The sequence below is a fragment of the Oncorhynchus mykiss genome, chromosome 7 (assembly GCF_057628025.1).
Source record: "Oncorhynchus mykiss isolate SJ-2025 chromosome 7, ASM5762802v1, whole genome shotgun sequence".
In the NCBI taxonomy this organism is placed as follows: domain Eukaryota; kingdom Metazoa; phylum Chordata; class Actinopteri; order Salmoniformes; family Salmonidae; genus Oncorhynchus; species Oncorhynchus mykiss.
Genome location: NC_143028.1, coordinates 67,085,779 through 67,099,849, shown reverse-complemented (window position 1 = coordinate 67,099,849; position 14,071 = coordinate 67,085,779). Strand labels below are relative to the sequence as shown.

The following is a 14,071-nucleotide window of genomic DNA, read 5'->3' as shown; positions in this document are numbered from 1 at the left end:
GCCTACAACAAAGACCAGTCACTTTAAACACATTTGACATTTATCTCTATGAATTTATTATGTCCATCTACAGTCCATTTAGACAAGGTCCACGTCACATGAAGGATATCTAAAATGTTTTTTCTAAAATACCATGCAAGAATGATTGATTAAATAGTAAACAAGTGAAGTGTTACAGCAGGAAACGGTATGGTAAAAGCCATCCACGGTAACCTGTTACCAAGAAATTAATGTATGTGGTGCCATGTGTGTAGCTGAGTGTTACAATGCCAGGTCATAAATGTCACGGTAGACAGGATATTACTGAAGAGCTGAGAATGTATTATTGGCTATAACTGAAGCAGCCCCCATACCCCCCACACACACATACATGTGCACACACAAACAAACATAGTCAAAAACAGCATGTACATTTGGCATAGAATTTTCTCTCTCAAAACGTCCTCTTTAATCAGAATTGTCTGTGCTCTAACATTATCTAGCAGTAAGACAATAACAAGGGAAATAGTACTGTAAACACATAATAAATCCTATTATTATTCTACTTTTTTCCACAGTAACCCCCTTTGCTACTGTTATTTTTCACTGTCTTTTTACTGTTGTTTTTATTTCTTTACTTACCTATTGTTCACCTAAGCCTTTTTTTAAAACTTAGAAGTTGCACTGTTGGTTAGAGCCTGTAAGTAAGCATTTCACTGTAAGGTCTACTACACCTGTTGTATTCGGCGCACGTGACAAATAAACTTTGATTTCATTTGATTCAAGAAGAAAGGCAGCCCATTCCCATTAAGACATGCCTGTGTTTCCGGGAGCTGGAGGAGAGTGGCTGGTAGATCTGTTGAGGAGCAGATGTCAGAGGGGACAGTAAAAGAGACTGAGGGATGAGGATGTGGATCCATATAAAGAGCAGGGTCTCTAGCAGGGTGACAGAACAACAGGACACAGCCAGCAGCCAGTTAGCTCATCACCAGCAGGGACTCACACAGGGAAACAGAGTGGGTAGTTCAACAAGTTGGCGATATGGATCTGTCTGTCTCTGTCTGTCTCTCTTTCTCTGTTGGTCTCTCTTTTTCTGTCTGTTTGTCTGTCTGTCTGTCTTTATCTATCTCTGTCTCTGTCAGTCTCATTTTCTGTTTGTCTTTATGTATTTATTTATTAAGGAGTTTACTCACCGTGTGTGTGTTTTTTGTGTGCCTGTGCATTTGTACGTGCTTGTGCTTGAGTGTTTGTGTGAGCAGCCATCTGTGCAATCAGTTTACTTTCATTACATGATGTTTACATTACACAAGTCAATTGTCTTGGTCAGCATCATTATTCTTTAATGGTCAAACAACATCGTGCAAACATGTTTGTATTGGACAGGACTAAGCAGGATGACCATGCGTGAAGCGATGACGGGCTGTGTGGTGCTGGTGTGTCTGGTGGCCATGCTGCATGAACGGGCAGAGGGACACTTCTCCTTCTTCAGCCCCAAAGAGATGAGGGAGATGAAGGTGAGAAGCGTGAAGTGAGTCACAGGAAGGGGGGGACAGAGGTAAACAAAACAGCCAACCCATTGGGAAAAAACTGGTTGAATTAACCAAACAATGTGATGATGTTGAATCAACGTGGAAAACGGATTGGATTTGCAAAAAGTCCTCGACATCAGGGAATTTGGCCTTTTTTTCTAACCTAAAACCAATGACAGGGTGACATTTTTAGTTGATTTCATGTTAGTTGACAACTCAACCAAATGTAAATGAAAACTCGATGTTGAACTGTGCCCAGTGGGAAAATACCAGTGTCACGTTAAGAAGGGTGCACGGTACTGTATTTTGCAGATGAAAATGCCATGACCAGAGCTGATATGATTTCTAAAGCTGAGGCATGTCTGTTCTACACAATCTGTGTCAGACCTGGGTTCAAATACTATTTAGGGTATTCAAAGACATTTGAAAGTAAGTATTTTGATATTTTTGATTTGAAAACAAGTAGTTGAATATTGGAATATCTAAAAAAAATACTCAAATAAATACTCCCATGCATTTGAACCCATGTCTATTTGGTATTTGATATAAGTATTTACAAATGTTTTCAAACAGTAGGTTTTTTCCAGAAATTATTTGAAAATGCTTTAAAATACTTCCAATAGAAGTAGTTGATTCAGACACATTATTTGAAAATACGTGTGTATGTGTTTAGGCCCTACAGAATAAGTTGGGGAGGAAGGACATGGAGCCTCGGTCAGAGGATGGACAGTTTCAGGATGTCACCATCCAACAGCTTCCTGAGGACGATGGTGGAACTCCTGTAAGTACACACACACACACACACACACACACACACACACACACACACACACACACACACACACACACGCACACGCACACGCACACGCACACACACACACACACACACACACACACACACACACACAATGTTTTTTGTTGTTGACTATTTTGTGTTATAAAAGTCTAATAAATGTGTGTGGACAGGGGAAGACAGTGGAGATAAGTGTTCGACTGACAGCCAAACAGCTGGAGCATGTGGCCCCCGTGCTGGAAGACATCATCCATGAAATGGTGGAGCAGGCAGAGAAGAAAGGTACCCATGACCATAGAGATATAACACATGAAATTAGATGCACATAACAGCCACAACTGTCTGTCATCATGGGTGATTACAGGACATTTACAGCCTGGTTCAACTGCATACAGTACCAGTCAAAAGTTTGGACACTCCTACTCATTCAAGGGTTTTTCTGAATTTTTGTCTATTTTCTACATTGTACAATAATAGTGAAGACATCACAATTATTAAATAACACATATGGAATCATGTAGTAACCAAAAAAGTGTTAAACAAATCAAAATATATTTTAGATTATTCAAAGCTGTCATCAAGCACAAGGTGGTTAAACTTTTGCCTTGATGACATCTTTGCACACACTTGACATTCTTACAACCAGCTTCATGAGGTAGTCACCTGGAATGCTTGAAGGAGTTCCCACATATGCTGAGCACTTGTTGGCTGCTTTTCCTTCACTCTGCGGTCCAACTCATCCCAAACCTTCTCAATTGGGTTGAGGTCAGGTGATTATGGGGGCCAGGTCATTTGATGCAGCACTCCATCACTCTCCTTCTTGGTCAAATAGCCCTCACATAGCCTGGAGGTGTGTTGAGTCATTGCCCCGTTGAAAAACAAATGATAGTCCCACTAAGCGCAAACCAGATGGGATGGTGTATCGTTGCTGTGGTAGCCTTGCTGGTTAAGTGTGCCTTGAATTCTAAATATATCACAAACAGTGTCACCAGCAAAGCATCCTCCACCATCACACCGCCATGCTTCACGGGGGGAACCACACATACAGAGATCATCCATTCACCTACTCTGCGTCTCACAAAGACACAGCGGTTGGAACCAAAATTCTCAAATTTGGACTCATCAGACCAAAGGACAGATTTCCACCAGTCTAATGTCCATTACTTGTGTTTCTTGGCCCAAGCAAATCTCTTCTTCTTATTGGTGTCCTTTGGTAGTGGTTTCTTTGCAGCAATTTGACCACGAAGGCCTGATTCACGTAGTCTCCTCTGAACAGTTGATGTTGAGATGTGTCTGTTACTTGAACTCTGTAAAGTGTTTATTTGGGCTGCAATATGAGGTGCAGTTAATTGCCAATTTCTGAGGCTGGTAACTCTAATGAACTTATCCTCTTCAGCAGAGGTAACTCTTGGTGTTCCTTTCCTGTGGCTGTCCTCATGAGAGCCAGTTTCATCATAGCTCTTGATGGTTTTTGCGACTGCACTTGAAGAAACTTTCAAAGTTCTTTACATTTTCCAGATTGACTGACCTTCATGTCTTAAAGTAATGATGGACTGTCATTTCTCTTTGCTTATTTGAGCTGTTCTTGCCATAATATGTACTTGGTATTTTACCAAATAGGGCTATCTTCTGTATACCACCCCTACCTTGTTATAACACAACTGATTGGCTTAAACGCATTAAGAAGGAAAGACATTCCACAAATTAACTTTTAACAATGCACACCTGTTAATTGAAATGCATTCCAGGTGACTACCTCATGAAGCTGGTTGAGAGAATGCCAAAGTGTGCAAAGCTGACATCAAGACAAATAAAGCTGACATCAAGACAAATAATCTGTCTGTAAACAATTGTTGGAAAATGACTTGTGTCATGCACAAAGTAGATGTCCTAACCAACTTGCCAAAAGAATAGTTTGTTAACAAGACATTTGTGGAGTGGTTGAACAACGAGTTTTAATGTCTCCAACCTTGCAAAAAACTTCAGGTACAAAATCAGGTAAAAACACAAATCAGGTATACAGTGCTTAAAGTTGAGAGGCTCTTACAAATTTGTACTATCTCTCCCTCTCACGTTCTCTCTCTCTGTCTCTTTCCGTTCCTTTTCTCTTTCTCTCTCTCGTCTATCTTTTTCCCAGCCAAATGAGGAGACATAAGACCACAGGAAACATCAAAGGTGCCAGTATACTATAATTGACCAGGAATACATGCACAGATAGCTTGTTATGTGTCAATGATATGAATAAAGGGAAACAATAATTTCAACATTACTTTGCTTGTCTTGTGAAATTGCTGTATATCCATATATGTCACACTTACATACCCTACATTCTAGATTGCAGTGTCTATGTAATGTAAAGAAACAACCACTCATTGCTGGTAGTGAGTTAATTGACAACATTCTCTCTGCTTTACACATAAGCATGCACAAATGTGCACGCATGAGCACACACACGAGCACATACATTTACGCTATTTAGCAGATACTCATATCCAGAGCAACTTATAGGAGCAATTAGGGCTGAGTGCCTTGCTTGAGCACATCAACAGATTTTTCACCTATTCGGCTTGGGGATTCAGACCAGCAACCTCTCGGTTACTGGCCCAACCACTAGGACACACACACACACACACACACACACACACACACACACACACACACACACACACACACACACACACAGACACAGACAGACAGACAGACAGACAGACAGACAGACAGACAGACAGACAGACAGACAGACAGACAGAAAGACAGACAGACAGACAGACAGACAGACAGACAGACAGACAGACAGACAGACAGACAGACAGACAGACAGACAGACAGACAGACAGACAGACAGACAGACAGACAGAGAGAGAGAGAGAGAGAGAGAGAGAGAGAGAGTGAGTATTTGAGGATGGCCGGAGGGCATTGGAGGTTGGAGTATTTAGCATTTGAAACAGCTTTTTCCTGCAATCTAGAGCCATTATCATTATGCTTAATTCTATGTAAAAACGGTACATTTTTCTGCATCGCTAACATCTAATCATATCAAATTTTATTTGTCACGTGCCGGATTCAACAGGTAGACCTTACCGTGAAATGCTTACTTACAAGCCCTTACCCTTACCCAACAATGCAGTTCAAGAAATTGTCACACCCTGATCTGTTTCACCTGTCCTTGTCGCCCTTCTTCCCCATTCCCCATTAAATACTGTGTATTTACAGTGCCTTGCGAAAGTATTCGGCCCCCTTGAACTTTGCAACCTTTTGCCACATTTCAGGCTTCAAACATAAAGATATAAAACTGTATTTTTTTGTGAAGAATCAACAACAAGTGGGACACAATCATGAAGTGGAACGACATTTATTGGATATTTCAAACTTTTTTAACATATCAAAAACTGAAAAATTGGGCGTGCAAAATTATTCAGCCCCCTTAAGTTAATACTTTGTAGCGCCACCTTTTGCTGCGATTACAGCTGTAAGTCGCTTGGGGTATGTCTCTATCAGTTTTGCACATCGAGAGACTGACATTTTTTCCCATTCCTCCTTGCAAAACAGCTCGAGCTCAGTGAGGTTGGATGGAGAGCATTTGTGAACAGCAGTTTTCAGTTCTTTCCACAGATTCTCGATTGGATTCAGGTCTGGACTTTGTCTTGGCCATTCTAACACCTGGATATGTTTATTTTTGAACCATTCCATTGTAGATTTTGCTTTATGTTTTGGATCATTGTCTTGTTGGAAGACAAATCTCCATCCCAGTCTCAGGTCTTTTGCAGACTCCATCAGGTTTTCTTCCAGAATGGTCCTGTATTTGGCTCCATCCATCTTCCCATCAATTTTAACCATCTTCCCTGTCCCTGCTGAAGAAAATCAGGCCCAAACCATGATGCTGCCACCACCATGTTTGACAGTGGGATGGTGTGTTCAGGGTGATGGGCTGTGTTGCTTTTACGCCAAACATAACGTTTTGCATTGTTGCCAAAAAGTTAAATTTTGGTTTCATCTGACCAGAGCACCTTCTTCCACATGTTTGGTGTGTCTCCCAGGTGGCTTGTGGCAAACTTTAAATGACACTTTTTATGGATATCTTTAAGAAATGGCTTTCTTCTTGCCACTCTTCCATAAAGGCCAGATTTGTGCAATATACGACTGATTGTTGTCCTATGGACAGAGTCTCCCACCTCAGCTGTAGATCTCTGCAATTCATCCAGAGTGATCATGGGCCTCTTGGCTGCATCTCTGATCTCTGATATTTATCATCATTAGTCATTTAGGTCAACATTGGATCGTTCAGAGATCCTCACTGACCTTCTGAAGAGAGTTTGCTGCACTGAAAGTAAAGGGGCTGAATAATTTTGCATGCCCAATTTTTAAGTTTTTGATCTGTTAAAAAAGTTTGAAATATCCAATAAATGTCGTTCCACTTCATGATTGTGTCCCACTTGTTGTTGATTCTTCACAAAAAAATACAGTTTTATATCTTTATTTTTGAAGCCTGAAATGTGGCAAAAGGTCGCAAAGTTCAAGGGGGCCGAATACTTTCGCAAGGCACTGTATATACATCATATGTGACTCGTAATAAGACTAAGAAATTAGCCTATTAAAATGTTTACCTGACTCCATAAAGATAATTAGCGATATGCAAGAGACAATGGTTGAGTTACAGTAATAGGCAATAAAGAAGTATCTGAAAATGGAATTCTAAATACAAGTGTATTCAATTACTTTGCAAAAAGAATGGATTCACATACAAGACATAAAGCTTAAGTTATAAGACGCGGTTAGCCATTGTGGCTGGAACCGCGGATTGTCTCTGGCATTTGTAATTCTTGTTTACACAAGTAAACAAACTGTTGTCCAAACCAGTTGTTAGACCTTTTTGCCTAAGCTGTTGATATTTTTTGTTGTTATCCTAGTTTTGTTTATCCTAGTTTTGTTTAGCCCTGTTGTTTATTTTCAAATACCCAACATATTCAACATGTATTATAAAGAAATGGTTGTATATCAATTACATATACTGTAGTTGAAAAAAGCTTGCTTGCCCAGTTTTCCAATTGTTTTTTACTGGTTCCACTTCTGTATTTCATCAATAGGTGGAGACGTTGACCATAGTACCCCACACCCTGAGTGCCAACCTGTATGGTCTCCCATTAGCACCACCAGCTGAAAATAGTTTTCTTCCTAATTGTCTTTCCCATGCCCTATATGAATTTAATTAAACTTAAAAAAAAATAATGTTGAGTGAGCTTTTACATATAATTAAATTAAATTAATAGAAAATAGCCAAAGTCAAAAAACACATATATAATTGCTGTAGATTGTGCAGACAATGTCCTTGAACCAAAAACAGTTGTATTCATGCAAGTGATGTGGGGTGGAAGCTATTGAAGTTTTAAGTAAGTATTTTTGACATATAATGAGAGATTTCATTTAAAATGGCAAAAGTAAAAACAAATTACAAAAAATTAATTACAAAAGTATTTACAGTAGATTGTACAGACAAGGTCACTGAACCAATAACAGTTGGTTATTCATGAACGTCATATGGGATGGAAGGTATTGAAGTTTTTAAGCCAGTATTTTATTTAAAATTAATTTATTGAAAAAAGTCAAACAACTCTAATGTAATTGCCGTAGATTCTACAGACAATGTCCCTGTATTTTTTTGTGAAGAATCAACAACAAGTGGGACACAATCATGAAGTGGAACGACATTTATTGGATATTTCAAACTTTTTTAACAAATCAAAAACTGAAAAATTGGGCGTGCAAAATTATTCAGCCCCTTTACTTTCAGTGCAGCAAACTCTCTCCAGAAGTTCAGTGAAGATCTCTGAATGATCCAATGTTGACCTAAATGACTAATGATGATAAATACAATCCACCTGTGTGTAATCAAGTCTCCCTATAAATGCACCTGCACTGTGATAGTCTCAGAGGTCCGTTAAAAGGGCAGAGAGCATCATGAAGAACAAGGAACACACCAGGCAGGTCCGAGATACTGTTGTGAAGAAGTTTAAAGCCGGATTTGGATACAAAAAGATTTCCCAAGCTTTAAACATCCCAAGGAGCACTGTGCAAGCGATAATATTGAAATGGAAGGAGTATCAGACCACTGCAAATCTACCAAGACCTGGCCGTCCCTCTAAACTTTCAGCTCATACAAGGAGAAGACTGATCAGAGATGCAGCCAAGAGGCCCATGATCACTCTGGATGAACTGCAGAGATCTACAGCTGAGGTGGGAGACTCTGTCCATAGGACAACAATCAGTCGTATATTGCACAAATCTGGCCTTTATGGAAGAGTGGCAAGAAGAAAGCCATTTCTTAAAGATATCCATAAAAAGTGTCGTTTAAAGTTTGCCACAAGCCACCTGGGAGACACACCAAACATGTGGAAGAAGGTGCTCTGGTCAGATGAAACCAAAATGGAACTTTTTGGCAACAATGCAAAACGTTATGTTTGGCGTAAAAGCAACACAGCTGAACACACCATCCCCACTGTCAAACATGGTGGTGGCAGCATCATGGTTTGGGCCTGCTTTTCTTCAGCAGGGACAGGGAAGATGGTTAAAATTGATGGGAAGATGGATGGAGCCAAATACAGGACCATTCTGGAAGAAAACCTGATGGAGTCTGCAAAAGACCTGAGACTGGGACGGAGATTTGTCTTCCAACAAGACAATGATCCAAAACATAAAGCAAAATCTACAATGGAATGGTTCAAAAATAAACATATCCAGGTGTTAGAATGGCCAAGTCAAAGTCCAGACCTGAATCCAATCGAGAATCTGTGGAAAGAACTGAAAACTGCTGTTCACAAATGCTCTCCATCCAACCTCACTGAGCTCGAGATGTTTTGCAAGGAGGAATGGGAAAAAATGTCAGTCTCTCGATGTGCAAAACTGATAGAGACATACCCCAAGCGACTTACAGCTGTAATCGCAGCAAAAGGTGGCGCTACAAAGTATTAACTTAAGGGGGCTGAATAATTTTGCACGCCCAATTTTTCAGTTTTTGATTTGTTAAAAAAGTTTTAAATATCCAATAAATGTCGTTCCACTTCATGATTGTGTCCCACTTGTTGTTGATTCTTCACAAAAAAATACAGTTTTATATCTTTATGTTTGAAGCCTGAAATGTGGCAAAAGGTCGCAAAGTTCAAGGGGGCCGAATACTTTCGCCTGGCACTGTATTTCTCAAATACTGTGAGTTCAAATATACTTTTATTACAGCATAGTAAAAGCAGAGCTGGTTCATGAAAAACAACTACTTTCCAGTCTTGGCACATACTTCTCATATATTTTTCCTTCTTACGTCACTTCCATAGTAACTCCTCTTAATGACTCATCCCCTCTGGCATTTAGCCACCGTTATCTTATTGCATTGCACACATTTTTGTTTGGTTTCATATTAGGGCATGGAAACTGTAGAGCCACACCAATAGTTAAAAAATACAGACATGTACTCGCCTTAACTTCTTATGGCTGGGGGCAGTATTGAGTAGCTTGGATGAATAAGGTGCCCAGAGGAAACTGCCTGCTACTCAGTCCCAGTTGCTAATATATGCATATTATTAGTATATTTGGATAGAAAACATTCTGAAGTTTCTAAAACTGTTTGAATGATGTCTGAGAGTATAACAAAACTCATATGGCAGGCAAAAAACGGAAATCTGAGGTTGGTCGATTTTCAACTCATTCCCTATTGAAGATACAGTGGGATATTGGTCATGTTGCACTTCCTAAGGCTTCCACTAGATGTCAACAGTCTTTAGAAACTTGTTTGAGGCTCCTACTGTAAAGGAGGGGCTCATAAGGGCTCTTTGAGTCAGTGGTCTGGCAGAGTGCCACAAAGTCGTGATGCTCGTTCACGTGAGAGGTAGCTCCCGTTCCATTGCATTTCTGAAGACAAAGGAATTCTCAGGTTGGAACATTATTGAAGATTCATGTTAAAAACATCCTAAAGATTGATTCTATACATCGTTTGACGTTTCTACGGACTGTAATGGAACTTTTTGACATTTTGACTGCTCCTAGTGAACGAGCTTCGTGACTTTGGATTTGTTTACAAAATGCGCTAACAAAAGTAGCTATTTGGACATAAATGATGGACATAACAAAACAAACATTTATTGTGGAACTGGGATTCCTGGGAGTGCATTGTGATGAAGATCATCAAAGGTAAGTGAATATTTATAATGTTATTTCTGACTTCTGTTGACTGCACAATATGGCGGATATCTTTTTGGCTTGTTGGGTCTCTGAGCGCCGTACTCAGATTATTGCATGGTTTGCTTTTTCCATAAAGCTTTTTTGAAATCTGACACAGCGGTTGCATTAAAGAGAAGTTTATCTAAAGTTCCATGTATAACACTTGTATTTTCATCAACATTTATATTGAGTATTTCTGTAAATAGATGTGGCTCTGCAAAATCACCGGATGTTTTTGGAACTACTGAACATAACGCGCCAATGTATACTGAGATTTTTGATATAAATATGAACTTTATCGAAATAAACATACAGGTATTGTGTAACATGAAGTCCTATGAGCGTCATCTGATGAAGATCATCAAAGGTTAGTAATTAATTGATCTCTATTTCAGATTTTTGTGACTCCACTCTTTGGCTGGAAAAATGGCTGTGCTTTTCTGTGACTTGGCTCTGACCTAATATAATCGTTTGTGGTGCTTTCGCTGTAAAGCCTATTTGAAATCGGACACTGTGGTGGGATTAACAACAAGATTACATTTAAAATGGTATAAGATACTTGTATGTTTGAGGAATTTTAATTATGAGATTTCTGTTGTTTGAATTTGGCGTCCTTCACTTTCACTGGTTGTTGTCAAATCGATCCCATTAACGGGATCTCAGCCCTGGTGCATGCATGTAGGACCATAGCAACAGTTCTTGGCAATTTACAGAAATAACCAGACATGTCATCCTGCTAACTCCTCTGAAAGGGACACCCATGTTCTGGAAAAGCCCCAAGAGGTGTAACCATAGCAACAGTACATATTAGGCCATAACACAGTTAATAGAATAACCTTTCGTGTCCACTCCCCAGACAGGTGCATGTCTAATGATGTCTAATGACCCAGAGCACATGTAGAGTGCACTCATCTTACTAGCTCTTCTGCAATTAATAATTAACACACATGGTCTGGAAAATTCTCAGTATTCCTCTGGCATCCACCAAACCCAGATTTGTCCGTTGGACTGCCAGATGGTGAAGCGTGATTCTTCACTCCAGAGAACGTGTTTCCACTGTCAAGAGTCCAATGGCGGCAAGCTTTCCACCACTCCAGCTTGGCATTGCGCATGGTGATCTTAGGATTGTGTGCTGCTGCTCGGCCATGGAAACCCATTTCAAGAAGCTCCCGACGAACAGTTCTTATGCTGACATTGCTTCCAGAGGCAGTTTGGAACTCTGTAGTGACTGTTGCAACCGAGGACATACAATTTTTACACGCTACGCACTTCAGCACCCGGCTGTCCCGTTCTGTGAGCTTGTGTGGCCTACCACTTCACGGCTGAGCTGTTTTTGCTCCTAGACGTGTCCACTTCACAATTATAGCACCTACAGTTGACTGGAGCAGCTTTAGCAGGGCAGATATTTCACAAACTTACTTGTTGGAAAAGTGTCATCCTATGACAATGCCATGTTGAACATCACTGAGCTCTTCAGTAAGGCCATTCTATTGCGAATGTTTGTCTATGGAGATTTCATTGGCTGTGTGCTTGATTTTATACACCTGTCAGCAACAGGTGGCTGAAATGGCAGAATCCACTAATTTGAAGGGTTGTCCACCTACTTTTGTATATATCAAATCAAATTTTATTTGTCACATGCGCAGAATACAACAGGAGTGAAATGCTTACTTACAAGCCCTTAACCAGCAATGCAGTTTTAAGAAAAAAAAAAAAAAAAAAGAAAGCGATAAGAATAACAAATAATTAAAGTGCAGCAGTAAATAACAATAGCGGGGGCACAGGGGGTACCGGTACATAGCCAATGTGCGGGGGCACCGGTGTCAAGGTAATTGAGGTAATATGTACATGTAGGTAGAGTTGTTAAAGTGACTATACATAGATAATAACAGAGAGTAGCAGCAGCGTAGAAGGTGGGTAGGTGGGGGGTGCAATGCAAATAGTCTGTGGAGCCATTTGATTAGCTGTTCAGGAGTCTTATGCCTTGGGGGTAGAAACTGTTTAGAAGCCTCTTGGACCTAGACTTGGCGCTCCGGTACGGCTTACCGTGCAGTAGCAGAGAAAACAGTCTATGACTTGGGTGGCTGGAGTCTTTGACAATTGATAGGGCAATTTTTTATATACAGTGGGCAAAAAAGTATTTTGTCAGCCACCAATTGTGCAAGTTCTCCCACTTAAAAAGATGAGAGAGGCCTGTCATTTTCATCATAGGTACACTTCAACTCTGACAGACAAAATTATAAAAAAATCCAGAAAATCACATTGTAGGATTTTTAATGAATTTATTTGCAAATTATGGTGGAAAATAAGTATTTGGTCACCTACAAACAAGCAAGAATTCTGTCTCTCTCTTCTTTAAGAGGCTCCTCTGTCCTCCACTCGTTACCTGTATTAATGGCACCTGTTTGAACTTGTTATCAGTATAAAAGACACCTGTCCACAACCTCAAACAGTCACACTCCAAACTTCACTATGGCCAAGACCAAAGAGCTGTCAAAGGACACAAAAAAATGTAGACCTGCACCAGGCTGGGAAGACTGAATCTGCAATAGGTAAGCAACTTGGTTTGAAGAAATCATCTGTGGGAGCAATTATTAGGAAATGGAAGACATACAAGACCACTGATAATCTCCCTCGATCTGGGGCTCCACGCAAGATCTCACCCCGTGGGGTCAAAATGATCACAAGAACGGTGAGCAAAAATCCCAGAACCACACGGGGGGGCCTAGTGAATGACCTGCAGAGAGCTGGGACCAAAACAACAAAGCCTAACATCAGTTTTGAGTGAAAACCTCCTTCCATCAGCAAGGGCATTGAAGATGAAACGTGGCTGGGTCTTTCAGCATGACAATGATCCCAAACACACCGCCCGGGCAACGAAGGAGTGGCTTCGTAAGAAGCATTTCAAGGTCCTGGAGTGGCCTAGCCAGTCTCCAGATCTCAACCCCATAGAAAATCTTTGGAGGGAGTTGAAAGTCCGTGTTGCCCAGTAACAGCCCCAAAACATCACTGCTCTAGAGGAGATCTGCATGGAGGAATGGGCCAAAATACCAGCAACAGTGTGTGAAAACCTTGTGAAGACTTACAGAAAACATTTGACCTCTGTCATTGCCAACAAAGGGTATATAACAAAGTATTGAGATAAATATTTGTTATTGAGCAAATACTTATTTTCCACCATAATTTGCAAATAAATTCATTAAAAATCCTACAATGTGATTTTCTGGATTTTTTTCCTCGTTTTGTCTGTCATAGTTGAAGTGTACCTATGATGGAAATTACAGGCCTCTCTCATCTTTTTAAGTGGGAGAACTTGCACAATTGGTGGCTGACTAAATACTTTTTGCCCCACTGTACAGTGCTGCCATCTAGTGGCCAGAATCTAAATGGCACCTGGGCTGGAATAACACATTATGGTCTTTCTCTTGCATTTCAAAAATGATTACAAAATAATGGTTGTTTTTTTCTTTGGATTATCTTTTACCAACCCTATTGTGTTATATTATCCTACATTCCTTTCATATTTCTACAAACGTCAAAGTGTTTCCTTTCAAATGTTACCAAG

At 40.2% G+C, this 14,071-nt stretch overlaps 1 protein-coding gene across 1 annotated transcript; it reads left to right on the top strand.

Moving 5' to 3' along the window:
- The first annotated feature begins 897 nt into the window (after nt 1-897).
- mlnl (motilin-like) lies at nt 898-4,570 on the top strand. The gene is made up of 5 exons (XM_036984493.2): nt 898-995; nt 1,363-1,493; nt 2,182-2,289; nt 2,475-2,583; nt 4,439-4,570. Exons 2-5 carry the CDS (start codon nt 1,374-1,376, stop codon nt 4,444-4,446), a joined length of 345 nt encoding a protein of 114 aa, XP_036840388.2. The 5' UTR covers nt 898-995; nt 1,363-1,373; the 3' UTR covers nt 4,447-4,570.
- The last annotated feature ends 9,501 nt before the right edge of the window (nt 4,571-14,071 follow it).